The sequence below is a fragment of the Pleurodeles waltl genome, chromosome 1_2 (assembly GCF_031143425.1).
Source record: "Pleurodeles waltl isolate 20211129_DDA chromosome 1_2, aPleWal1.hap1.20221129, whole genome shotgun sequence".
In the NCBI taxonomy this organism is placed as follows: Eukaryota; Metazoa; Chordata; class Amphibia; order Caudata; family Salamandridae; genus Pleurodeles; species Pleurodeles waltl.
In genome coordinates, this window is record NC_090437.1 from 50,981,380 (window position 1) to 51,009,014 (window position 27,635).

At 43.9% G+C, this 27,635-nt stretch overlaps 1 protein-coding gene across 3 annotated transcripts in view; it reads left to right on the forward strand.

Moving 5' to 3' along the window:
* WDFY3 (WD repeat and FYVE domain containing 3) overlaps window positions 1-27,635 on the forward strand; it is a 1,200,521-nt gene that overhangs the window by 636,348 nt on the left and 536,538 nt on the right. For all 3 annotated transcript variants that reach the window (XM_069236246.1, XM_069236255.1, XM_069236264.1), the window contains 5 exons: window positions 9,759-9,911; window positions 11,639-11,712; window positions 11,794-11,955; window positions 13,308-13,402; window positions 25,454-25,574. In XM_069236246.1, the coding sequence (XP_069092347.1) occupies window positions 9,759-9,911; window positions 11,639-11,712; window positions 11,794-11,955; window positions 13,308-13,402; window positions 25,454-25,574 (605 nt within the window). The remainder of the gene's footprint in view (window positions 1-9,758; window positions 9,912-11,638; window positions 11,713-11,793; window positions 11,956-13,307; window positions 13,403-25,453; window positions 25,575-27,635) is intronic.

Below are 27,635 nucleotides of genomic sequence, written 5' to 3' on the forward strand. Positions count from 1 at the left end.
GAAGAGCTTCTTAGATCACACTGATAGACGAAAGGCATTAAAGGAAAGGCTAGAAAAGGGATTAGAAAAACGCATGCTTGCAAATGATTATGCTTACACCGCAATAAAGACAGAGGGCAAATTAGCTATAGATGCATTACATGTAGGTAGGCTTTGTATATATAGGCCAAAATCGGAGCATGACACTTTATTTGTGGTAACGAGTGAATGCAGGCATGTGTTTTTTTTTCAGAGCAAATGGACATTCATGTTAAATGGACAGGATCCAGCAATTCCTGGGATCTATTATATATGTGGACTAAATGCTTATTACCGTCTTCCTAAAGGATGGTATGGGACATGTTATTTGGGAATAGTTTTCCCAAAGATTTACCAGATTGATGACTTAAAGAAAATTCCTAAAATGTCTGAATTACAACATGCTAGACAAAAGAGAGACTGCTGTCGTTGGTGACATATTTGGAGCCATAATTCCTTCAGTAGGGGTTATCTTAAACTCCATAATGATTCGAAAGCTGTCTACTATTGTGGATGACATGCTGACAAATTTCACAGGGGCTATACTCCTGATGGATACTGAACTTGCTGCGGACAGAGCTATGACTCTTCAAAACCGGCTTCCTTTAGACATTCGTTTAGCAAAGATAGGCGGAGTCTGTAAGATGCTTAATGAGCACCATTGTTGTGCATTCATAACAGATAACAGCAAAAAGATTAGAGGTATGCTTACTAACCTAACAAGAGATAGTGCAGATTTGGAAGAGCTAAAGGAACCTGGAGTTTGGGAGAAAGTTGGGAGAGGAATTGCCAGAGTAGGGAATTGGTTTAGTAATATTTGGAATGGGGTTCTTGCAAAAATATTAGGGGGTCTATTAATTGTCCTGATTTGTTTATTGGGATTATGGTTATCATGCAGAATAAATGAAAGAATTAAAAGAAATCTGACAAAACGAAGTAAAAGAAATGAAAAAAACGAAAGGGAGAAAATGTTCAATGAAATTTGGGAAAGCTCACACAAAGGGCAAGATGTTGAAATGCGCATAATGCGAAAAGTGAAAGGTTGAAAAGGGAAAGGTTTGTGTGATGACAAGTGTCATCAGAGGAGGGACTGAGAGAGCGTAGCTTATATTATTAATATTAACATGAAATGACTATAAACTAATGTGTAATAATGCTGCATAGAAAATGTATTAATGTTTTGTTAAATGCGTGCTTGAAAACGTGCCCACGGGGAGCTGAATAAGTTTTATTAAAATGTGATTTTGCATTACTATTGAAACCCTATATGCTAAAGTTTTGCTTAGGCCTTAGCACGAGTCGAGGCCTAGCTGCCTGACTCTCATATTGAATGTGTTTTTCTAACGTGCAGTATGATGACTTGCTGAAGGACATGAACTCTTGTTTTTCTTCAAAGCTAGAAGCTGAATGTAACTGTAGTAGATCCGTTCTCATGAAATTCGACTTGCTTGTTAGAAACATTTTAGCTGAATGCAACACTGTAGATCACTCGTAGGTACAAGGTCGCCTAAACCGGTACAGACAATGGAGCCACTGACTGAAGATGTGCAAAGGACCACGAGAGGATGAAATCATACCGGACATTCCACCCGCTAAAGACGTCAATCATAAGGACCAATAAAATACGTGAGAACTGTTAAGGGTGACAAATTCGAAGAGCTAATTTGAAGACAATTGGTTAAAGATAGTGGGGTGCAACCCCTTGTCCAACCAAATTCTAGGGGAATGTACAACGAAAATGGGATAAAAACCCTTGACACCAGGAAGTAAATTAGACTGGAGAGACTAGAGAATAGGAGACTAGGAGAGGTGGAGATGCTGATGCGATTTGCTATGACCCAGACACTTTGTCACTCTGCATAGAGATTTTGCTGTTTGGTTCTTAAAACCATTCTTGCCTTATATTGCCCATTTACACTTTACCTCCTTATGAGGGAAGTGCCCCTTTACCCGACTTGCTGAATCCCTGGCTGATGGCGAATCAACTGCTGTCCTGAGGACAAAGACTGAACCTGAGTGCTGACCTAATACGGAGGGTAACTATATGACAATGAAATTGTGATTGCCTGTTTGCTTTTCCTTTCTAGGTACCAACTGCTTCTCTTTTGACAGGGACCATAGTTAGATGTTTTCCAAATTGGTGTTGCTAAATTGTTTTGCATGAAGTCCAACATGCCAATGCTAATTCAAGGTTAGTTAAGAGGGTTCACTAAAACTGACGCAAATAGACAAATGACTGAATCTATGCTTCGTTGAATAATGCGCTAATAATAATACTCTGCTAAGGATAACCTATGTTGATGCCGTGTTATGTTCTAATGTTCGTGATTCTTGCTTTGATGAAATCTTATCAGAGTTGTCATATTGTGACTATGCTAATGTGCTTCTTGGTTTTGAGATTAATAAACTTGCTAGTAGAATTGTAATCAATAGGGAATAAATATCACAAAACACAAACTAAACTGGTGTGGTTATTCATGACTGCAAGGTCATGGTGGTTTCTGAGTTTCATTAGTGTCTCTGACTAAATTGAATTGTCTTATTCTGGTAAATATTGATGACGTTATTGACATATTGATTGACATGCTGATTAGTTATCTCGTCCTAAGGTGTCTTCAATCAGGGTCAAAAGATGAATTGGCCTAAAACGAGTCCCAAAGTGAGTAAATTAGTCATAAAGGGACGCGTTAACAATGGCATCTTCCCAACCCATCAGCAGCACTAGTTTTATGTTTCTTTTTTATTTAATTTGTTATTAAAAGTGAAGACGTACGTCTCTAGCTCCCTTATTACATACAAATCAGCACAGTTTTGTATGTATTAAAGGTCTGTAATCCCCTACTAAAGTCAGGCTACCCTTCCCTTGAAAGGTATTGCAGTGTGAGCTGCAATGACTGTTGTGGTATTTTTAGCACTTGGTACAGTTAAGATTCTGAATAAACATTTTACAGGATGAAACTCTTCTACATGCACATACTGTGCTTTATTCTGCCATGTAGTGGTTGTGCTTGGAAGTGTTTATTTACACAGCTTTTCCCCTTGGTGTAGATCTAAGTGGAACCTGTATAACTCCCTGACATTGGCCATAAGCCCACAATGGCTCGCAATGTAACCTCCATTTTAGATTCTTGGGTTTTCTGAGTGGTGGCTTTGGAGGTGCGCCACAGCTTCCATCAAGCAATTGCTGGGAAGGAAAGGAATCGCCAACAATCTGTGTAAATTCGGATTGGCGTTGACACTGATTCATAGATTCAGGTTTTCCCCGAGGTCTTTGATGTAGTCGGAGAATCGTTAATTATTGCTGTTGATGTCCCTGAGACTTCAATGTCATTTTGTAGTATGACCACAGTCTTTGTTTTGTCGTTATTGCCTCCAAACGTTTGCTTTTAACGATAAACCCAGTATGCATGTTCTATCTCCCAACAAACCATACCTGGGAGGACCAATGGGCTTTTCTCTTGTCAAGTGAAAACCCTAGTTCTCAAAGCATAGGATGTTGTTGGCATAGTGGGCTACAGCAGGCATCTCTGGGCAGCCAGCAAGCACTTAAGAAGAAAAGTGCTTCATCAGTTTAGAAGATTGTGTATTTTAGAGGAAGAAGGATTTAGAGACCCCTGAGGAGGCTGCCAGAGAACATAAGTATTTTAACATCAAGGGCGTTTTGCCACATAGAGTCAAGGATAATAGATTGTCTCATTCGAGAAGGTCCAACCTTACATCTACATTGATACAACTAAACCAGTTTCGGAACCATCAAAATTTAGAGTATCCCGTTCTTCAGTAAAAGTTAAAAAAAAAAAAAAAAAAAAAAACCCTAAAGAAACAAAAGAGCCACATAGAGAATAATACTGATGCTGTAAAAGAGGGCAATCGTTGATGTTGTCGGAAATTCCCATTCTTCCTGGTCCAAACTCAAGGCTTGGCTTCAGAAAATGATTGTGCTTGAATGGGAAAAGAAAAGCAAACAACCTTGAAAGAAAAACAGTAAAGAAACAAGAAATGTAGTGGTGTCACCCTTCTCACATGCTGAGAAAAAGAGGACAGTAGTCAAGATAGAAAATGTCATTAAAAGTTTTTTCAGGACGCCATAGCTTAACAAAATATCACTAGGCCATTAGGACTAAGAAGACAAAGGAAGGAGACAGAACAAACTAAACATCCAGACAAGAAAGTCCTACACATTTCTGAGTTTGAACATGAAACTTGAGAGGAGAGGATGGAGAGAGATTGTAGATTCAACTGTTGCACCAGGAAGCAGATGTACAAGAAACTGTTTGATGTCCAGGAAGAAGAGCCTCTATGGGAAAATTGGATAATAAAATAAAAAAATTCTGAGCTGATGCTTTTGGGGTGCAAGTGCCAATGGAACATGAATCTTATTGGAGGTTCACAATCATCTCCGTGGGAAGAATCAAAACCTACCTATTGTACAAGATATCGTGTAGTAGAAAGGTGTTCTCCTCTAAGGTATTTATTCCAAGGTTTGAGAAAAAGTCTAAAGCATTGCTGCAGGATCCACAGTGCATTAAATCTGACATGGAACCCGCTTGACTGATAGTGTCTAGTGCAAAGATTAATGTACAATCTCCAGCAAGACGGGGTCCTCCACTAAGCAAAGAAAGCAAGAGGTATGAGTCAATTTGGAGGGACATGGAGAACACTATAGCAACTAATTGTTGTACAGCTAATTCAAATGCCTTGCTCAATAGATATGCTCAACAGAAATGGGAGGACATTGACGTTTAGTAAAACCTCTACCAGAAGAGTTCAGGAAGAGAAGATAACCATTGCCAACTAATAACTAAAGTCAGCATTGGACTCAGCAGACAATGCAAGCAGAGAACTCTCCAGAGGGACAGTGCTGTGAAAATCCTAAAACGCAAACTTAACATAATATGCATATCTTTAACAGGAAATGATAATTTGGCCAAGAGATTGGACATTCTTTGGAAAATATGAAAAAGGCAAATGAAACTGCAGGGGTGATGGGAACTTCAGTGAGGTGCACATTCAAAAGAAAAAGCCACCTAAAATAGGAGAATAAAGGGCAGGCAGCTGTATACAACACAGTTTCAAAGATTAGTTACATGGAAGAAATTTAGCCATTTCACAATGGCAGCAATCCTATCAAGGCAAGCCTGCTTTTTGTGGAAGGTAGAAAACTAGGGTCAGATCTTAAGAGGTTCTGCTTCCAACTCAAAATGACTCTCGATTACACTGCCTGGTTCACTAAGCACCAGCAAGGTGTACAGTTATGTGCTTTATCAACTCCTGGCATTTCATAAGGACAGACAACTGGGTGCTCAACCTAATCCGACATTGCTACTGTTTATGGAGTTGATAAGGAAATCACCAACAGTCAAGTAAGAACAGATAAACATTCTTCAACAAGAGATTGCTTTGGAAAGGAATGATAGAAAAGTTTCCAATAAAGGACAGAGACAATGAAGTATTCTCTGCATATTTCATGATATCAAAACAAGATTTAACATTACAACCTGTACTAGACCTACAGTTTGTAATCAGAGTCATAAAAATTCTAGATGACTACTCTCCAAGAGGTTTTTGCAGTACTGCTGTATTCCAAGACTACTTAGCGACAGTACATCTCAAAGATACCCACACACCCATAAATCTAGCACACCAGCAGTATCTCAGGCTTGTGATGATGGAGGAATATTACCAGTTCAAGGTGTTAGCATTTGGTTTAAAGTCTTTGCCAAAGTGTTGATGAATACAGATGGTGGCAATGGCTCACCCAATAATGGAAGCCATGCATGTTTATCATTATCTGGGCGATTGGCTGGAGAAGTCGAATACGTTTCAGCACTGCAAACTGAACTTAAAGGCTGTGGTAGTCCTGCTACATCAGCAGGCTATGTAGTCAATTAGATCTCGTTTTCCCATTTACCAGAAAAGAAGAAAACTTTTTGGAGGCAGAATTAGACACAGGTAGGCAGCAGCCGGATCAACAGTGAGAAGGATGCAAGCATTGCATGAGTTCTCCTTTACCGCAGACTGCTCAGTGTCCAACAAGGTGAATGGTTATGAAGCTGTTGAGGATGATAGCTGTTTGCATACATTTGATTCCAAATGTACACCTGCACATGAGACAATACAAGAATGGTGGGCCAATCAGTTGTCTCAAATGCAAGTGGACTGGGAAGATCTAATTGTTGCAACTGCCAAGATCAGCATGGAGATAAAGTGGTGGAACGAAGAATATATGTTGACAGTCAGTTTTTTCAGAACTCTGATCTGCAGACCATCATTACAAATCATGTAGGATGGAGTGTACACACGAGCGAACTCAAATTAGGAAGGCTATGGTCTGCGCGGGAAGCAATAAAACACAAACTAGAACTGAGGATGATTTACCTGTTGAAAGCATTTCAAAGTTACATTCTCAAGAAAACGGTATTGATCATGACAGTGAGAACAACTGAAATTATTTTACTTAATCAGAGGGGCACAGTATCCTACCCTCTCAAGAGTAGCAGAAGACATTTGGAGAGGGGCAAATAAAAAATAAGCTCAGTATTTGCAAATCACGTGCCAGGAGTACAAAATGTACACACAGACAAATTAATCACACAAGTTGGAACTAAAGCAGTCTGTTATGGACTAGCTGTTTATGCAGAGTGGAACACAGCATGTAGATCTGTTCACAACAGTAGAAAATTCTAAATGCCAAAGCTTTGCATCCAAGCATTGACACCCTCTTTCAAAGGGGAATGTACTACTGATAAACTGGTATGGGATTTTTGCTTATACTTTCCTGCTTATTGACGCTGAACCCAACAAACATAGAGCTATTCAACAGTTCCAACTTGGCACTCAGCTTAGTAACATTGAGATAGTCATTCCCAATATTCATACATTATGCGAATAGCAGAGACCAATGTAGGCAAAATTCCAATGCAAAAGGACATTCTGCCTACGCAAGAGGGGAAGTTATTTCATCCATATCCAGAGGATGTTCACTGAACAGCTTGGATCTTGAAATAGCAGATTTCAGTGGCCTACATCTCCCCAAAAATGATTAAATATCTTAAAAGAAACATGAAAACTCTCCACACGAATGTAGGCAAGATAAACAAAATGGTAAACATGTAACAATTTCCAACAACAGTTAACAGATGAAGCAGTTCTAGTTAAATACTTGACATGCTTAATAGATTGCTACCAAATCTATATATCTTTAAGAATTCATTTATTGGCCATTGCAGCCAATATTAGATGTATAAACATACATGCCTATTCCATAGCATTCATTAAGACGTTCTTGGAGGGAGTTAAAATGTTATTTTCCCCAGCACTGTTCCACCACTGCTGTGAAATTTGGGGTTAGGAGATTTAATGAAACCACCCTTTGAGCCAATGCACAAGGCGTCTCTAAAACACCAAACTCTCTAAACAGCTTCTTAATTGCCATTATTTCCTGAAGAGTAAGCAAAATACAAAAGCTTGTGGTTCAGGAACCATATCTAACTTATTTATTTATATTTTTTAAAGATAAGGTTATTTTGCGAGTACACTCACAATTTATTCCCAAGTCGGAATCACTGTTCCCTGTTAACCAAGCAATGCAGTTACCATCGAAAGCGAACCAATGCAGTAAAGAGAAAATTGCTTATACTGAGTGTAAGAAGGGCTGCAATGTATTTTACTTAGTAAACAAAAATACGAGAAAGTTCAAACTTTTTTTTTTTTTTTTTTTAGCATATACACCACAAACATGTAACAGTATCCAAAGCGACTATTGCCAGATGGATAGTCTAAGCTGTACTATTTTGCTTAGAGTTAGCATTGCACTAGAAGGAAAGAGATAACTTTGACATCTATATATATGTAACATTTGCACGGCATGGCAGATGCATGGTTCACCCAAACACACTTTTACAGAACGCTACTGTGTGGCTGTTCAGACAAGTAAGAAAACTGCAGTATTATAGTTGTTGCTAAGGCACTTTTTTAATACCCTTCATTCTTCACATTGCTCTCCACAGGGGAAACACACCCCTAGGTAATCAGTGTACAGCATGTGAATCTAGAATAGTTTTATGTTGCAAAAGAAACCAGTTACTTACCTGTAAGAATAGTTTTGCAGTTTGAAGCTTCCCTGTGAAAGGTGGCTAATAGTGTAAAAAAAAAAAAATGGAGGCTATGTTAGGAGGCATTGTAGGTTTATGGTCAACGTTATAGTGAGCCATGTAAGGCTCCTCCTTGAACAAGGCCCCTGGAAAAATGTTTGTAAGTTAACTCTCCTGTACCCAAAAACTAGATGGCAGAATAATGCACAGCATGTGAATCTAAAAGAGCTTCACACCGCCAAACCATTGTTTTAGGTAAATATTTGGTTTCTTTTCTCTTGGAATCAACGATTTTAAAAAGATTTGGGTTACCTGATTATGTCTCAGGGAAATACAGTTTCAGCTAATAGAAAAAAATAATTGTGATAATACATGATTATGTCTCAGGGAAAGAACCTTTTCAGCTAATAGAAATAATAATTGTGATTATTCAAGAAGTACTTGCACAGTACTGAGACGTGTTCTTGTATGAGCAGCCAAGTTCAGATTTACTGCACTCAAGCAGAACTTTGAATGTTGTGCTGTCCACAGAGTCAAATACAAGTAAACAATTCTTAATTGGTGAGGCAGAGCTCATACACAAGTTTTCTTTACATCCACTTAAAGCAAATGGATATTGTCTTTCACATTAATGTGACAGCTAGGGTAGTTGGAATCTTCTGATGAGGAGGGGGATCTCCCGTTTCTCAGCACTTTGTACATTTTTCTTTTCCATGTACTTTAATGTTTCATTGAAAGCAACAAAAATATGTTGACATTTACAGTTAGGAGGGAACTTTAGGTTAAACAGCCAGTATAATTATAAAATAGTTTTGGACTGTAAACGTTTTTCAGCACCCTCAACCTCCCATATATATTTTTTATTTGTTTATTTTTTGGTCCCAGGACTGAGAAACACAGCTTTTCCATTGTTGATGATTTGCTTGAGATCACGGCCATCAGTGTCCCTTAGACAGTTTCTTGTCTTTCAGAGGACATCATGAAGATCTTCATATTGCTGATTGGGGCTCTGGGGTTTTTCTTAATGCCTGGAAGAACCAAGGCTGTGGGAGAACTAGCATGGTCATGATCAGGAGCTGGTCTCCACAAAATTTGAAGCTCGGTTTTGCCTACCTGGAAATAAAAACCTAAAATTTCTCCGGAAGGTTGAGCAGAGTGGAGCATGCTCATTGTACAAACCAAGTGCACTGCAAGAGTGTTCCATTAAAGTGTCCTATCAAAGGTTCACTGGTTAATACATCCCCACTTTGTTATATACTACTTTCATGTATTATATGGTGAAGGACTGTGGTTTGCAGGCACTACCCTTTCCATCTCCATGCACTTTTTACACTTTTGGTCTCTCTGATCCAACTGTCTCTATCATTTTATTCCAGACCGAGCCTGAGTTAGTCATCTGGTGTTTTCGACAGCCAAAAATATGAGACAGTCACAACTTTGGGCAAACATTAATATTTAATCAACCCTTTTTCTGTTTCCAAAGAATGCACCCCCTCACCTCCTCCCCCTTTACCCTTTTCTCCAAAATGTAGAGTTATGGCTTTACTTCTTGAAGTGTCTCATATCCAGTGCTGTCCAATCAGTAGCGGAGCGAAACCATGTGCAGAGTATTCCTTTCATGATAGTAATATTCTATATTTGTTTTAGTTGCTGGCGATGTTGCTGAAGAAAAAGCGATCCCTTCTCAACAGCCACATTCTCCATCTGACTTTCTCCTTGGTTGGTACAGTGGATAGTGGTCATGAAACGTCCATTATTCCAAATTCCACAGCCTTTCAGGACCTGCTCTGTGACTTCGAGGTATGTGAACTTCCAGCTTAAGCAACATTTCTTTTATTAGAGTGCTTCATATAAGACTAGTTTCCAGGTACAGGTTACCGGAGTACTATAGATTACCAAAATATGTGGGTTAGAACAAATAAAACGAAGATATACAGATTGCCTGGTTTTGCTTTAACCGTTTTTCTTTTTCAAAACTCTATATAAGAAATCTATAACAGTGGATTTGTGCTTCCAGTGATGTAGAGATGCCAAATGACACAAAGTCATCTGAGTATTTTAAGTCTTAGTTATATCATTAGCATTAATGGTTACCATGTGTTCCTCAGCGTTAGTGTTGCAGCAATAGATTTTTCAGTTCTCCTTTAAAAGTGTCATAAGATGCTGCTGTCCTGATGTCCGGTGGGAGTTAGTTTGTGGGTGTGGGAAGGGTGCAGAGCTATTGCAATGTGCCACATCCGGGATTGCATTTGTGTTTTTTTTATTATTTTGTTTAATTTTAACTTTTTGGGGCTTTCTTGGTAAATCTCAGTTAAAATAGTTTACGCTGATCCTGCCCTTGAACCTGGTATGAGAGCATTGAGTGTGGAGTAAGCCACTCACGTTGTGATATTCTATTAGGTGTGGATCCTCTGGATATAATAGTCTATAGTCTGTATTTTAAATTGTGGGAACACTGACGTCCTGGTAGGCATTGTTTGCATTTGGTAGATCTGAGGAGCTTCTGCTGTTGGTGCTTAACATAAGGAACCCAGTTCAGTTTCATCACAAAATAAAATTGTGGCTCCAGTATCTGCAATATCATTTATACAAAGACTGTGAACCTTCCACAGAACACAACCAGAAGGAACCCAAAATGAGTCACAAAATGACTTCAGACCGTATTAGGTAGAAGAGCGATGTCATTTGAGAAAATTGTAAACTGGAAGTGAGCATATTGAAGGGCAGGTCAGGGAAGCTGACATGCGAAGGACAAAATTTAGTGCTGAGGAGAGAGTGGTTGAAAAGAATAGAGCAGGTTGAAGAAGTCAAACATAGTCAGATGGCTGCTGGTCAGACACAATGATGTATTGAAGATGGTGAGCTTGGGAGAACTGGTGGACCAGGTGCATCATTTTTTTCTGTCGCCGCTCGCTAGTTTTGCAGTGCTGCAGTTTATCCTGTTATCTGTAAGAGAGCAAAACCACTGTCAAACTCAAAATGAAACACAGGCCTCGCCTCAGACGCTCCACCATTTTAAAGTACCAACAATGGATTATTTTGTTAATGTTACGTACACTTCACAACTCAGTGCTAAATGGAACTCCTTTCTTACGATTTGGATTTCACAGTATCAAAGCCTTGTAATCAAAATTTCAATGGCAAACCATTAACAGGTTACCAAGCTGTCAAAGCAGGTGGTAATGATTGGCATGTTGAAACCAGTTTGTGGCAGATCGTAATGCGTTCTACTCTGTGCATGGTAATTTTTTGCTTCAACTGCTTTATACACCATTCTTAGCATGAACCTGAGGTCAGTTTGCAAAGCATTCACTGTGTTAAAAGAACAGTGAGAGCTTTGTGACTCAACCTTTGTACATAGGGTCCTTAGTCTTCTGTTACTTGGCAAAAAAAAGTTTTAATAATCAAATTTAAATAATTTTTGTTGGATTAGCATTTCTGTCTCTACTGGTGTGTTTTTTTCATATCTGCTTCGCTACTGACCACTGATCACCATGTTATAATAGAACTGTGTCCTCCTTTTGCAGGTGTGGCTTCATGCACCATACGAGTTGCATCTGTCGTTATTTGAGCACTTCATTGAACTGCTCACAGAGTCAAGGTAAATGGCCAAGTCACACTATATCTGACACTGGAGATCTGTTGAAAACAGTTAACTAACTGTACACTTTTTTTTTTTCAGCGAGGCTGCAAAGAACGCAAAGTTGATGAGAGAATTTCAACTGGTTCAGAAACTTTTGATGACTTTGAGGGACGTTACTCTGTCTCAGCCCACTATTGCTGCAATTGGCAATGTCCTAAGCTTCTTGCTTCAAGGTTTTCCAAGCAGCAATGATTTTCTCAGGTAACGTAAAAATGTGTTCTTATGAGCTGTGTATGTACTCTTTGGGGATTGGTTAAAGAAATAATGCTGTTTATGCATTGCACAATGTATTTGTATTTGGTGCACATATATGCATTTTACAATGTGTTGCGCGGAATTCATGTTTGATACGGGCAATACTCAGATTTTATTCATAGCTGCAAAAGAAGGTTGAGTGATGCACTGATTGTCATGAGGTCATTCTCCAAATGCTACATATGAAGTGTTTCTCTTCGCTGGAGAGATCCTTCCCGGTATGTGCAGGTACTCCTCATAAGGGGGACACACCTGGGAATCCTAGTAATGCCTCTTTTTCTGGGTCATAGCCGCACGCCCCAGGGAAGGTGTTTAAAAAAAATAACCATATATGCCAAGACGTGTGGGGAGTGGGCCGATTTCTCCCACTCTGTTTTTTGTGTGCGACAGGCTATGGGGTGGGGCATAGCCCTGGATTTCAAGGGTGGTGAACACCAGAGTGGTATCTGCAGCTCTGAGATGATCGGCCACACTGCCACCCCCAGTCAGCATCAGCTTAAGCAGTGACAGGATAGTGAATACTACACCCAATTTCAATGTGGTGGGAGCTAAATGACCCTTCTTGTAATTTATCCCCAGGGGAGGATGGCAGGTCTTTCATCAAGGATTTTTTTTCCATCTACCAAGAATAAAATTTAGGCTCCATAGTTAGAAATATTCTGCTGATAAAGTTCTGATGTACAATGCTCCTCCAGTCTACATGTGGTTGTTATTACATGGCCTTTATGTAGCTCACAATAGCTTCTTTTTCATCTAGTCTGGTTCGATCATGCTGAAAAAGTGCAGGTGTGTTGAACGATCCAAAATATGACAGAACACTTTCCAGTGTGCCTTGCTATCTTGTCCTGGCATGTTCCAATGTCTTGAATGTTTGTTTTCACTGTGGACAGCATACACAGTAACTGAAAGTATTGAATACTAATATCCACTTCACAGACAAACTATTAGAAAATGACATACTGGTTGTATATGCACTCTAACCTTCTCTGAATAGGAGAGGGCTTTCATTGTAAAATATTACCTTTTGGCAAGTTGCTATTATTTGGTTCCCTTGAAACTGTAAGCTTTGCTCACTGTTGAGCAAGCATGAATGTAAGTAAAACTGTCCTGGGGTTAAATGTGATTATTTTTTGCTTAGCTATTCCCCAGTGAATTGGTCATTGTTTAGGTACTTCCTTTTACTTAAAATTTTGGACATTGTGTTTTGAACTGTTTTTGCACTTAGTTTCTGAAAACGGTTCATCACATTAACTGATGGAATCCAAATAAATACTTTGTCCTTTTATTCATCTGTAAAGGTTCGGACAATTTATCTCCTCTACATTGCCAACCTTTGCCGTATGTGAGAAGTTTGTGGTCATGGAAGTGAGTAATGAAGAAAATCTTGAAGCCGGTAAGGTTCTTTCAAAGCTTGACTTTATGGGCCTTGGTAGACAATAAATGACTGGTCTTTAACACCATATGAATTGTTTTATTGTGAAATTAACTCTTGCTTTAACTGAAGTTTTATACCACAAAGGTAGTTCTGGCTACTGCTCAGAAACATCTGATAGAGATGTCTAGTTTCAGATTCCTTACTTTAGAATTTTCCCAGGCGTCACTCTGGTTCCGGAGATTTTTCTTGAGCAGTACTCCTGCATGCCATTAGGTTGGCGTTGATAATCTCTGCGTCCATCGTTGTCTGCGCTGAAAGTGAAGTTGCGGGTCATATATAGGCGCCACCCCTGTGTGCTGACATCCTTTCTTTTCCTTCTGCACCAGCCAGCGCTGATTCGAAGAAAGAGCTACCCCTCAATCACTTTCTGACTGGTCGTTTTTGATTTTTTTGTCGAAGATTTTTGAGTGTCTACACTCCTTGAGTGTCCGTGATGTCTTCTCGTAAGACTGGGTTCAAGCCCTGCAGGCCCTGTCATCGGGCAATACCTGTGAGGGATTCACAACTCATCTGCCTTTAGTGTCTGGAGCATGATCAGAAGCCATGCTCCCAGTGCTGGGCCACGAATCCGAAAGCTTTGAGGGAGCGGATCCTAAAGCTCCTGGTGGCTCGGAGCTCTGCTCCGAGTAAGTCCCCATCTCGGTCGATAGGAAGGTCCCGGAATCGGTCACAGAGCCCATCCCCCCTTACCACCAAATCGACATTGAAGAAGAGCAAACCGTCTTGTACTTCACCTCGTCTGTCAGTCGACGAGATGAGGGAACAGGAGCATAGTCGTTCTAGGCCTCTGTCTGCAGAGCCTGCATCTGGGCTGGCTCTGCGCTTTCCTGAGTTTCTGAGAGCCAGAACGACCCCTGCCCAACTCTGAGTTTAATGAGGCCATGTGCTTCATTTTTGGGCAGTCCATTTCTGCTGGGGCGCCTTTGGGCGCCTGGGGTCAGAAGAGGCTCAGTTTCCACGTCTGCAGATTCGGCTTCAGGAGGCACCCATGGATCTGTTCCTGGATTCGAACTGGTGTTGGTTGTACCACCTCAACCTTCCCTGGGGCTGCCCATGCCCTGGGGCGGCGTTGACCCATCCTCTCCTTGCCGGATCGACCTTGTGCAACACCGACTCCGACAGGGGCCTTGCCCCTATGTCAGATTCAGACTTTTTCTTAAGGTTTGTGGGTACAGTGAGGAATGGGTGGGGTCATTGGACCCTTTAGCATGCCAGCTTCAAGACTCTATGGACTGGCATACAGACCTGGGCGAAGCCAGTGGTCTGGATACTTCCCCAGACACTGGTATGCTCTCCCCTACAGTGGCTATGGAGGAGGGAGCGACCTACTCTGTGGTGCTTAGAGAGGCTGAGTTTCTGGGCTTTGAGATGCCTTTGGTGGCAGTCAGGACTAACCCCTTGACAGAGGTGCTTCAGCTATGGGCTTCATCAGCTGAACCCCAGTTGCTGCTTAATTGAGCACTTACCGATGTTGTGCCGGATACCTATTCCAAACCTAGTACAGGGGCTCCTGTGAACAGGTCTGTTGCCCAGTTCCATCTCCCTCCACTCGGTGACCCAGATTTCCTAACCAACACCCCTACTCCTGAGAACTTTGTTATCCAAGCCTCCACGTCCCAGGGCTCGTTGCCTTCTGCACCCCCAGATAGGGAATCCAAGAGGCTGGACACACTTGGGAAGATGTTTTCTTCCGTCAGCCTGGCATTGTGGTCCGTGAACACTGCATGCCTTTTGGGCTGTTATTCCCACATGCTGTGGGATACAGTTGTGCAAGTGCTGCCACAGTTCCCGGAGGAGGCCCAAGCTGTACTTTCTCATGTCGTTGCTGATGGGAGAGACGCAGCAAAGTTCCCAATCCGATGTGGACTGGACTAAAGAGCGGTTGCATCGACAGTGGCCCTTAGGTGCCACACCTGGTTGCGGACTTCTGGCTTTTCAGGGGATGTCCAAGCTAACCTTATGGACATGCCCTTTGATGGCACCCATCTCTTTGGAGAGAAAGCAGACTCGGCGATCGAGTGCTTTAAGGATTCTTGAGCTATGGCCAGGTCCTTGAGTCCAGTGTCCTTTGTCCCCCTCAGTCTGCTTTTTGCCCCTTTTGTGGCTACGGAAGTGGCGCCCAGCCACACCCGTTTTCCTCCAGCCACTGTGCCATACATGTTGCCCATCCTCTGCTTGGTCAGGAACATGGGATCCACCGCCCTCGTGGATCTGGGAGCCAGGGGTCTCCCCTTCAAAACTACCCCCCCATGCATGCCACCATCTTATGATCGGATGATGGAGGATCACATGGCACTTTTCCGGAAGGAAGTTATTGCTCTCATGGCCAAGGGAGCCATAGAGAGGGTTCTCGTGCCAGAAGTAGGTCATGGTTGCTATTCTCGCTACTTTTTGTTACCCAAAAAACGACGAGGGCTTCCACCCTATCCTAGACCTTTGATTCCTTAATCTCTTCCTCAAAAAGGAGAAGTTCAAAATGCTCACTATGGCTCAGGTTCTGTCTGGAGACAGGAGACTGGATGGTAGTATTGGACTTTCATGACGCCTACTTTCAGATTCCAGTCCTGCCTGCCACCAGATGGTACTAGTGGTACATGGTAGGCCACAAGCACTTTCAGTTCACCGTGCTCCTCTTTGGCCTTGCCAGCAACCCTGGGGTGTTCATCAAGGTGATGGCAGTGGTCACAGCTCATCCGCGGAGGTCAGGGGTTTCAGTCTTCCACTATCTCAGTGAGTGGCTGTTAAAGGCAGGCTCACCCCAGGCTGTCGTCGCCCACCTCCAGACTACGGCAGGACCTTCCTGAATTCACTGGGGTTCACTATCAACGTGCCGAAGTGACACCTGACTTACTCTCAGACACTCCTTTATATCAGTGCTGTTTTGGACACAGTGCATTATTGGGCTTATCCTACTGGGCAGCAAGTCCAGGATATTCAGGCTATTGTACCAATTTTTCAGCCTCTATCCTTGATTTTGGTGAAAATTACTCTGAGGCTGTTGGGCCTCAAGGCATCCTACCAGTGACACCTGCCAGATGGCATATGCAGGCTCTGCAGTGGCACCTTAAGTTCCAGTGGGCGCAGCATCAAGAGAATCTCTCGGAAGGGTCCAGATCTCGAAGGGAACTGCAGGAGGTCTGCAGTGGTGGTTAACAAACCGCGATTGGGCCAGAGGCAAATCCCTCTCCCTTAACCAACTAGATCTGACAGTAGTGACAGATGCATCACTCCTTGAGTGTGGCGGCCATCTGGGAAAGGCGGAGATCAGAGGCATCTGGTCTCAGGAAAAGTCTGGCCTCCACATTAACTTGTTGGGGCTCTGGGTGATCAGGCGAGCATTGAAAGCATTTCTTCCCTCTCTCAAGCGGAAGGTAGTGCCGTTGTTCACAGACGAGATTACTGCCATGTGGTACTGCAACAAGCAGGGTGGGTGGGGTTGTGGAGCTTTTGTCAAGAGGCTCTGCACCTCTGGACGTGGCTGGAGCAACAGGGCATTTCCATGGTGGTTCAACATCTGACGGGCACTCTGAACGTCAGAGCAGACGAACTCAGCCGCCAATGCTTAGTCGATCACAAATGGCATCTCCATCCGGAGGTGGCGCAAGGTCTCTTTCAGCATTGGGGAGAGCCATGTTTAGACTTATTTGCCTCTGCAGAAAACAGGCAGTGCCATCAGAATTGGGGTTTGGAGTTTCCAGGATGGCAATTGGTTGGCAACGCTTATCATTTCGAGTGGAACTCAGGCCTCCTGTATTGGTTTTTGCTCATTCCACTTCTGCCCAGAGTTCACAAGAAAATCGAGAACAACTGGGCCCAAGTAATCCTTGTGGCTCAGGACTGGGCATAAAGGATCTGTTATCCCAAGCTATTGAGCATGGCCATTGATCCTCCAATCAGAAGTCCCCTTCGGGAGTATCTTCTGTCTCCACCCAAACCTGTCCTTTCTCCGCCTTCTTGTGTGAAGATTGAGCAGCGACAGTTGATAGCTTTTGACCTTGCGCCCGAAGTCTGTGTTGGAATCTTGGCAGCCAGGCGTTTCTCCACCAAAATGGTATACGCTTGTTCTTGGACGAAATTTGGATGAAATTTGTGGTGTGGTGCACAGATAAGTCTGTTGCCCCCTTTTCTCTCCCTTTCTCTGACGTTCTGTTGTTTATACTTTATTGGCATAGCAGGGCTCTGCAATGTGCACTCTCAAAGGTTTGTCTGCTGTATCTGCTTGCTTAAGTTTGCGTGATCAACCTTCTTTGTTTAAATCTCCTATTGTAAATAGGTTCCTTAAAGGCCTTACTCATGTTTTTCCTCCCTCCCCTTTGTTAAGCCCCAATGGGACTTGAATATGGTTTTCACATTTTTGATGTGTTTTGATGTGTGCTCCTTTCGAGCCTCTCCACAATTGTCCTCTCAGGCGTCTCACTTTAAAAAAAAAAAAAAGCAGCCTTTCTAGTGGCTGTTACTCCCACCCGCTGGGTGAGTAAGCTGTAGGCATTGTCATCTACTCTGCCCTACCTTTCCATCTGTCCTGACAAAGTGGTGCTCACACTCATGTCTCCTTTCTGCCGAAAGTGGTCCCGCCCTTCCATGTAAGTCAGTCCATCCCCTTGCCTACTTTTTACGCACCCGGGCATCCCTTTAAGGAAGAGGAGAGACTCCACTGCCTGGACCTAAAAAGAGTGTTAGTGTTCTGCCTTGATTGTACCAAAGATTTCTGGGTGGATGATCAGCTCTTTGTTGGTTATGTGTGTGTGAAGTAAGGTCAGGCAGTGCAGAAGAGAACCATCTCCAGATGGGTCGTACTCTGCATTGAAATCTGCTACGCACTGGTTAAGAAGCTAAAGCTGCAACCACTGCATTAGCATGCAGAGTGCCAGTCCTGGACATCTGTCAGCCAGCAACCTGGGTATCTCTGTACACATTTACCAAACACTACTGCTTGGACAGTCATGTCTGTAGGGACGGGCACTTTGCCCCTTCGGTCGTTCAGGACTTTCTGGTGTGATCTTAGTTCGCATCAGTGGTCACTTTCTTCATTAATCGTCCCTTCTGGCGTGGAAAGTCGTGAAGAGAAACTGACGTCAGCACTCTGGGATGACGCCTAAACAACAGTTGTGGAACCGATCAATGCCACCTAAAGGCATGCAGGTGTACTGCTTGAGGAAAAATATCTAGATCCAGACTGTCGCCTGGGGAAATTCTAAGGGAAGGAATCTGCAACTAGGTATAATCTCTACCAGAAAAGGTGTTACCGGAGGTAAGTAACTTGTCCTTTTGTAGCTGTCTGTGCCAGTAGCACCTGGGGGCCACATTATAGAAAGTGGTCTGGGTCAAAGTGGGCATGTGAGCCCTCTTTGTGTGCCCGCAGAGCATGTATCTATTACAAAAGGGGTTACAGATGCGTCTGTGGCCTCTTCTGTAATACTGATGGCACTGGTGCACATGTAGCACCAGCGCTGTCTCAAGAGGGCATTTGCATTGGGGCGTGGCACCCAAGCAAATTAGATGATCTCTTTGCCATATTATGCATGCGGATGCAAACTCAAAGAAGCTGTCAGTAGGTGCACTGAAAGTGTGCCACAAAAAGTGTGCCACCCGTTCCCTTGCAGGCTGGTGCAGTCACTTTTATCCCTCCTCAAAGTGCAGGCACCTGCACAGTAAAACACGGAGTGGCTTTGAAGCAACTGCTCCCTATTACACTTGAATGCGCAGCCTCTATCTAGCAGCATAAGTTTGCAATTGCCCTGATGGCAGCACGTACGCTGTAATAGGGCACACTTTCTTTGTTTGCGCATGGTGCACCTATTTAAAGATGTGCCATGGCGCAAACAGAAAAATTGCGCCCTATGTGTAATAGAGGCCCTAGAGACTGTCCCCCAACAAGTGTCCTACACATGTTGCCTATTGTGTAGTTGAACAACATTAGCACCCCTAATAGATACACTTTTGTGTGTACACTTGATGGAAATATTATTGTACCATTTTGTCAGTTTATCTTCCTAAGTGGAGGCGGAGCCACTGGGAAGACCGTTTTTCTTTGTTCCTTGTTCCTCTGCAAAATACTGTAGGAAATTAGGAAAGTGCAGCTCTTGGCATGGTTACCCCCCACACACTTTTTGCCTAGTGTTGATGCCAACTTTGAAAGTGTGCTGGGACCCTGCTAACCAGGCCCCAGCACCAGTGTTCTTTCTCTAAAACTCCCTGGCACACAGTTAAGACCCTTGTAAAAGTTACCAAGGGCCCTGAGGCCAGGGAAGGTATCCAGTGGCTGCAGCATGTATTATGCCACTCTAGGCGACCCCTCACTCAGCACATGCACTTTGCCTTGCAGCTTGTGTGTGCTAGTGGGGAGAAAAAGACAGTCTAGATGGCACCCATCTTAGGGTGCCATGCCCAGAAACCACTGCCTGTTGCATAGGTAAGCCATCCCCCCAGCAGGCCTTACAGCCCTAGGGTAGGGTGCACTATACCACAGGTGAGGGCATAGCTGCATGAGCAATACTCTCCTACAGTGTCGAAGTCCATTCTTAGATAATGTAAGTGCAATGTAGCCGTATGGTCTGGATGTTTGTCATTACGAACTCCACAGCTCCATAATGGCTTCACTGAATACTGGGAAGTTTGGTATCAAACTTCTCAGTACAATAAACCCACACTAATGCCAGATCTTAGAGATGCCCCCTGTATGTTAGCCAAACTGCTAGTCTAGGACTGAGCGGTCTGTGCCAGCCTGCCACTTTCAGACAAGTTTCTGACCACATGGGGTGAGTGCCTTTGTGCACTCTGTGGCCAGAAACAAAGCCTGTCCTGGGCGGAGGTGCTTCACACCTCCCCGCTACAGGAGCTGTAATACCTGGTGGTGAGCCTCAGAGACTCAAGCCTCGGGTTACAGTGCCCCAGGGCACTCTTGCTAGGGGTGATGGTTGCCCCCCAGGCAAAGCCCCACTTTGCGCAGCAAGTCCGGTGGGAAAATTAGGGAAAACAAGGAGGAGTGACCACCCCCGCCAGGACCACCCTAAGGTTTCCAGATCCGAGTTCACCTCCTCCCTGCAGAATCCTCCATCTTGGTTTGGAGGACAGGGACCAATAGGATTAGGAATGTGGCCCCCTTCCCAGAGGGAGTGGGCACAAAGAGGGTGTAGCCACCCTCAGGGACAGTAGCCATTGGCTACTGCTCTCTGACCCGTTAACACCCCTAAATCTATGATTTAAGGGCGTCCCTGAACCCAGCTCACCAGATTCCTGGTGACCTACAAGAAGAAGAAGGACTGCTAAGCTGAAACCCCCAGCAGGAGAAAAAGGAAAATGACAACTGCTTTGGCCCCAGCCCTACCGACCTATCTCCAGCTTTAAAGAACCTGCAAAAGATCAGCGATGCGTCCAGCGACCTCTGCCTAACTCCAGAGGATGGCCCTGCACCCAAAAGGACCAAGAACTCCTGAGGGCAGTGGCTCTGTCTAAAGAAAGTTACAACCAAGGACTCTCACCTTGCTCCAGATGCGTGAGTCTTGACCCCTGTGCACCCGACGTCCACGACCCAGGTGGTCCAACCAGCAAGAGAAGGTCCCCAGGAGATTGTGAGCAAGTGCCTACCCTGGGTTGACCTCTCTACCTCTCCACCCCTCCACGACAACGCCTGCAGAGGGAATCCAAAGAACACCCCTGACCTCGAAGCTCCAGGCAAAGATATCCGACGCCTAAGAACACACTGCACCTGCAGCCCCCAGGCCTTGGAGAAACCGACCCCCGGTGCCTCAGCGTTCAGCAGGTGGCCCTCCTCCCTGTCAAACTGGTGGTGTACCCGAGACACCCCCCACCCCCCCGACCTCATCTGCACCCTCTGAGTGACCCCCGGGGTCTTCTCATAGACCAGCATTGGAAACCCGACGCCCTGTTTGAACCCTGCACCCGGCCGCCCCTGGGTAGCTGAGGGTGTGTGTTTGGTCCCTGCTTCTGCCCCCTCCAGTGCTCGTCTTATCCCCCCTGGTCTGCCTTCCGAGTTGCTGGTAATTACCTGCAGGCAGGCCTGATTCCAAGTACCCTGTGTCGCCATTGAAGCTCACGCTAAAATTGCTCAACTTTGACCACTGCACCCGGCCAGCCCTGTGTTGCTGGCGGTGGATGTTTGGGGTTAACTCCAACTCCAACAGGTGAACTTCCTAAAACCCGGAGACTGAAACTGTAAGTGTTGTACTTACCTTTAAACCGACTAACATTTCTTCGCCCCAGGAGAAAATTGTACTATGCCCATTTCTAAAACAGATTATAACCAATATTTCAAAAACTGTATTTCTTACCTATTTCAAACAAAGTACTGTTGATACCTGGGTGAAATACAAAACTTTTAAGGTACTTACCTAGAACTTGAATCTTGTGGTTCTAAAAATAAATTAAGAGAATATATTTTTGCTATATAAAAACCATGGGTCTGGAGTTAAGTCTTCGAGTGTGTGCTTCTTCTATTTTCTGTGTGTGTACACTACCCTCTGATAAGCCTAACTGCTCTACCACACTACCACAAAAGAGAGCATTAGTAGTATCTACTTTAGCCTCTGTTAAGCCTCTGGGGAACCCCTGGACTCTGTGCACGCTATATATCATTTTGATATAGTATATACAGAGCCAACTTCCTGCAGTGGTGCTACCAGTGGTGTCATAAAAGTGTTGACTTACTATGCCTGACTGAAGGTGATGAGGAGTGTAGTACCTTTAGTTTGGTGTCCTTCAAGAGACAACCGTACCTTCTGCCTCAATCTGGGATTTTGGCAGTGCAGGAAGTGCATACAGTGCTCACATCCCCATCCCAAAATAAAAACAAATAACCAAGTATGTATGTTCACCTCATTTGCTGAGTTACTTCAGTGAGCTCTACAGTGAAGACGTCAAGGGGAACAGTCTTAAGTTATCACAATTTACATTTACAGGCTACACACAAATCTCTCTAGCAAGTGATATTAACTACTGACACATCATCTTATATTCAAATAAGATAGACTTTTATTTACTAGTTTCTTTGTTAAATTGATGAGGCTTTCTACTTTATCTGCTAACCTGAAGTGACCTTGTTACCATGTTGTTAGTATGCCCTTTCTGATTACAGGTAAAGTACAGTTAGCAACTAATTACCCTGTGTGTTTAGGTCTGCTGATAGCCAAGACCTTTTAATTTTACTAAAATTATACGTATAATATACTTGCTTTTAGGGACTTCCAGCCAGCATTTTTCATCCAGTGGTTTGTCACTGAGATTTTTCATACACCCAGTACAGCATGGAGCCATTGGGCAGGCCACTTCAGCCTTTGCCTAACTTCACTGTGAGTGACTGCATTCTGCCATTTTTCAAAGAGCACATCCACTCACAAAGTAGTTCTCTTCAGTGCTGTGGGCTTCTACAGCAGTGCGTGCTTTTTGAAACCAAAAAAATATTTTTGTTTTTAGCCAATGTGTTCCTCTTTTAGGTTGATCATGCAAGCACTTTTACCTTTTGTAAACATGCCCACCTCATGCCCATCACTTTCACTCGTTCATGGACTTGCCATTCAAAAATTCCTTGATGTAACTGGTAATTGCTTTACATTTGTCCTGCTTTGAATCGGTTATGTTACCGGCTTGCAGACTGACTCTGTTACTTGGATAATTGCATGATTGCCAATATTCTTCAACGTAAGTTAACTATTTTATTCTTTTCTCTCCCTTCTTTGTGCTTCATGGCAACCATGGCCCAAACATCACCAACAGCACAAACTCCATCTGTAGCATTGGAGCACTGGTCAGACTGTCACACTGTTACCTAATCAGAGTCATTTATTTTGTCTCTCCGCTTCACACTCCATAACTTTCCCACTGACACTTTAATTGATAAATGCTTTACCAAAAATCACAGAAATCCACAACGTGGCACTCCCAGCACAGTGGGAGAGCCAATAGTACAATATTCACTGCACTCTGGAAAACTCGGCCCATAATGTTTTGCAAGCATTCTTTTTCAAAACATTTGTGCCCATCTCCCAGCCTGTGGTGGTCCTAGGACAATGGGACTACCACCAAAACTTTCAGCATGACACACTCGTTCTGTCTACATCATTTCTGGGTCGCCACACTAGGTTAGTAGTAACCCCAGTATCATAACCCACCCACCATTCAGTCCCTTTTTAATTAAGCTCTCTTATGGTTGGAACTATTGTTTACAGCTTGAAGTAGTTTGTGTTCTAAAGGCCTTAATATTGCAGTAGGCCTGCTAGGCCTGAGAATGTGTAATGCACTATGTTCTCTAGGGTCTAAATATAATGGCACTACATTACTTTCTGCTATTCTATTTTCATGTGGTTATGCACTCTAGGGGCTAATTGTATGGTTATACTACCATGTTTCTTACAATTGATATTTTAACTGTGGTGTCCTCTAGGGGCTGTTCTGAGCTTTACAGTAAACATGCTACAATATTTGATGCACTCGGTCATCCCATAATGCTTTGCAGGACATTCTTTTATCAAATATTTTTGCTCATAACTCCTAGGGCAATGGGACCCACCATCTCTGGGTCCGTACACTAAGGCCCTGATTCTAACATTGGCGGGCGGCGACCGCGGGGGCCATTCTGACTTTCCTGCTGGGCCGGCGGGCGCCCGCCAAGGGAGCGCCCGCAGGCCCAGCGGGAAAGGGCCTGTAACACAGAAGCCGGCTCCGAATGGAGCCGGCGGTGTTGCAGGTGTGCGACGGGTGCAGTTGCACCCGTCGCGCTTTTCACTGTCTGCTAAGCATGGCATGGCATGGCATGGGCAGTGCAGAGGCCCCAAGGGGCCCCAGGACGCCCGTTCCCGCCATCCTGTTTCTGGCGGTGAAAACCGCCAGAAACAGGCTGGCGGGAAGGGGGTCGGAATCCCCATGGCGGCGCTGCTTGCAGAGCCGCCATGGAGGATTCACCCAGCCGGGGCTAATCCGGCGGGAAAATTCCGGACCCGTTTTTCTGACCGCGGCTTTACAGCCGCGGTCGGAATGGGCAATGAAGCACCGCCAGCTTGTTGGCGGTGCTTCAGTCGTTCGTGGCCCTGGCGGTCAAAGACCGCCAGGGTCAGAATTACCCCCTAAGTTAGTGGGGACCCCAAAATAATAACCCCTCCATCCATTCAGTGTCTTTTTACCCTCCTTCGTGGCTGGAACTTTTTATTTATTTATTTTTTTACAGCTGAGAGTAATTTGTGCTTTAAGGGTCTTGCATGTAATATCATTGCAGTAGGCCTGTTAGCCCTGTAAACGTGCAGTGTACTACGTCCTCTAGGGCCTAAATATATGGTTGCACTGCAGTACTTTGTCATTTTCTTTTCATATGGTTATGTCCTCTAGGGGCTATCTATATGGAAATATGACCATGTTTCTTACATATGCTGTTTTCATTGTGGTGTCTTCTATGGGCTGTTCTGAGCCATTACAGTCTAATGCTAAATTTTTATTTCTGATAATGGTTTTAATTGGGCTTATATGATAATTGTATATGATTTATTATCCTTATTGCAATTATGACCATGATTCTTTATTACATCCTTATTACACTATACTGCTTGAACACTCAGCATCCTTATTACACTATACTGTTTGAACACTCTTGATATGTTTGTGTGACCCCTCTAGTTTATTTCTCTCATTACTCCTCTGTAGCTGTCTTGTTTTGGGAATTGTGTTAGTTAGCCAGTAACTCTGATGATGGGGTGGTGAAAGTGGTATTCTATTGAAATTAGCATGGCACATTTAAGTTAGGATGCTAAATGACAACATTTTCATTAGAGAGAGGAAGAAGGTAAATGGAAGTGCTTTAGTTATATATTCAGGGCCACTGGAATTATGAGACAGGAAAAGTCCAAATTATGAGGCAGGGTTGGCCAATTTATGTGGCAAGAAAAGTCAATTTGTGAATTTACAACATCAATAGCTCTAACTCAGACAAATGTGAGACCCATTACATTATATATGCTTGTTATAGTTAATGATGGATTACTAATTAATGTACATTTTGTTTAGGGGCAGAAGAAGAGTTTGGAGGGCTTGTGTCAGCTAATCTGATCCTTCTGAGGAACAGACTTCTGGATATCTTACTTAAACTGCTTTACACTTCTAAAGAAAAGACGACTGTTAATTTGCAGTAAGTATATTCACAAAGGATGTTCACAGTGTAATATCTGAGGCTGCAAAACTGTTAGTGAAGAAAAAGAATAAAAAGCCAGTGCCAACCTTAACTTGTGCTTGCAGACACTACCGAAACCTTCTGACTAATTGGTTATCGCATGATTGAAAGTTGACTTTGCAACTTTTTCCATCAGATGGCAACCAGGAAGCTTCAGTTTAAATGTTTGTGCCATTTTAATCAAAGAGGTGACGGTTGCTTTTCATCGTACTGAGCCCTCACTACATGCTTGATCGTTATCTTGGTGTCATGAGGCATGCTAGGAATTACATTAGGGAAACCAAGTCTTACTTTTGTAGCACTTTCAAAAGAGTGCATTCAATCACTTTACAGAAACAGGAGTTGCACATAACAAACAAAATAATGCCAATGAATCCTGCCTTTGTCACAGTCATGCCCTTCTGTGCAGTTTCCTGATCTTAGAGATTCATTTGGGTAAGTGATTTTGGTTTGCACTTTAACATTGTGATCAGTCTTCAAAGCTGGGATGCTGAGATTTCTTTTCTAATGCAATTCATTAGACTGTTCTTGGTAATCTGTGCACAAAAAGGAAAAGAGGAAAGCGTGTTAATCTATAAAAGATGTCATGAAAGAGCTTCACACTGGTGAACCAGCTTTCAAGATACGTAATGTCAGAGCTCTCAGGTTTCCCAGATCCGTGAGCGAGTAGCTCATTGTAGGAAAGTGGCATTTTTCTCACATAGTTACCCCCACTTTTTGCCTGGTGTCACTGTGTTTAGACTGTAGTGCACTGGGATCCTGCCAACCAGGGCCCCAGTGCCTGTGCTATCTCCTCTAAATGTGGTTGCTGATAAACTTTACACCCCACAATTCGCATACTGGTGCACCTATGTATGTCCCTAGTGTATGGTACCGAGGTACTCAGGGCCTTGGCACACCAGGGGTCCCTCATGGGCTGCATCATATTTATTGCCACCCATAGGAGCCCATGCAAAATGGGTCTGCAGACCTGCCATTGTAGCCTGTGTGAAATGATGCATGCACCCTTTCGCCACCGATCTAAGGCTTACCTTATATCCTGGTCACTGCAATTAGACACTATAAGTCACCCCTATAGTAAACCCTTCAGCCCATGGGCAGGGTGCATGTCCCTAAGTGTGAGGGTACCCTTACATGAAAAGGGTACCCCTACAAACCCCAGACTCCATTCCCTGGGCTTTGTAAGTACAGGTAAGCCATCTTAAGGTATGTAGTGGACACTGGTCAACACAAGTGGTCCAACTGCATATTGGCTTCTCCAAACCTAGGCATGTTTGGTATCAAACATGTTGGCCTCGTGCAACTACACCGATTCCAGTGCTAGCTGCATGATCCTCTGCACTCTGGGGGTTCCTTAGAGGATCCCCCAGTTATGCCTGTACAGCCTTACGGGGTGTACCTGCCACCCCATGCTGCTCCGGACCCCAGCCACTGTTCTGCCCTCCTGCTGGTGAGCCTGGTCAAGTAGGGGAAGGCAGAGCAAAGGATTTCCTTCAAGGGAGAGGTGTGACCAACCTCCCCATGTGTATTAGGTGTCTAGGGTGGAGTGGCCTCTGAGCGTGCGCACTGGAGCCCAGTCCGTGCTTGCACTGTGTGGCACATAACTGGGCTGCAGTGTGCACTTGGCTCGATGTCAGCGGTATAGAGCTGCTGCTGGTGCCAGCCCTGGATCCAGGATTCCATCCGTTAGCAGTCCGGGAGCAGGGAGATGCAAAGAGCCAGGCCGTTAACAACAAGGACCCTGGGAGAACCCAGGTAAGTTCTCTTTTTTTTTTTCTTTTCTTGTTCTATGCACATTGGTGCACAAGAGGCCTGAAATGGCATCTTTTGTTGCCAATAGCCCTGGCCTGAATTCAGGCCAGGACGTAGGCAGCAAAAGCTGCAGGTTCAGGCCTCTTGTGCACCGCCCTGCCCCTTGTGCAGTGCACAACGGGGCAGGCCGGTGCACAAGAGGCCTGAACCTGCAGCTTTTGCTGCCTATGGCCGGTGGCCTGAATGCGCGCCCATTCTCAGAAGCAC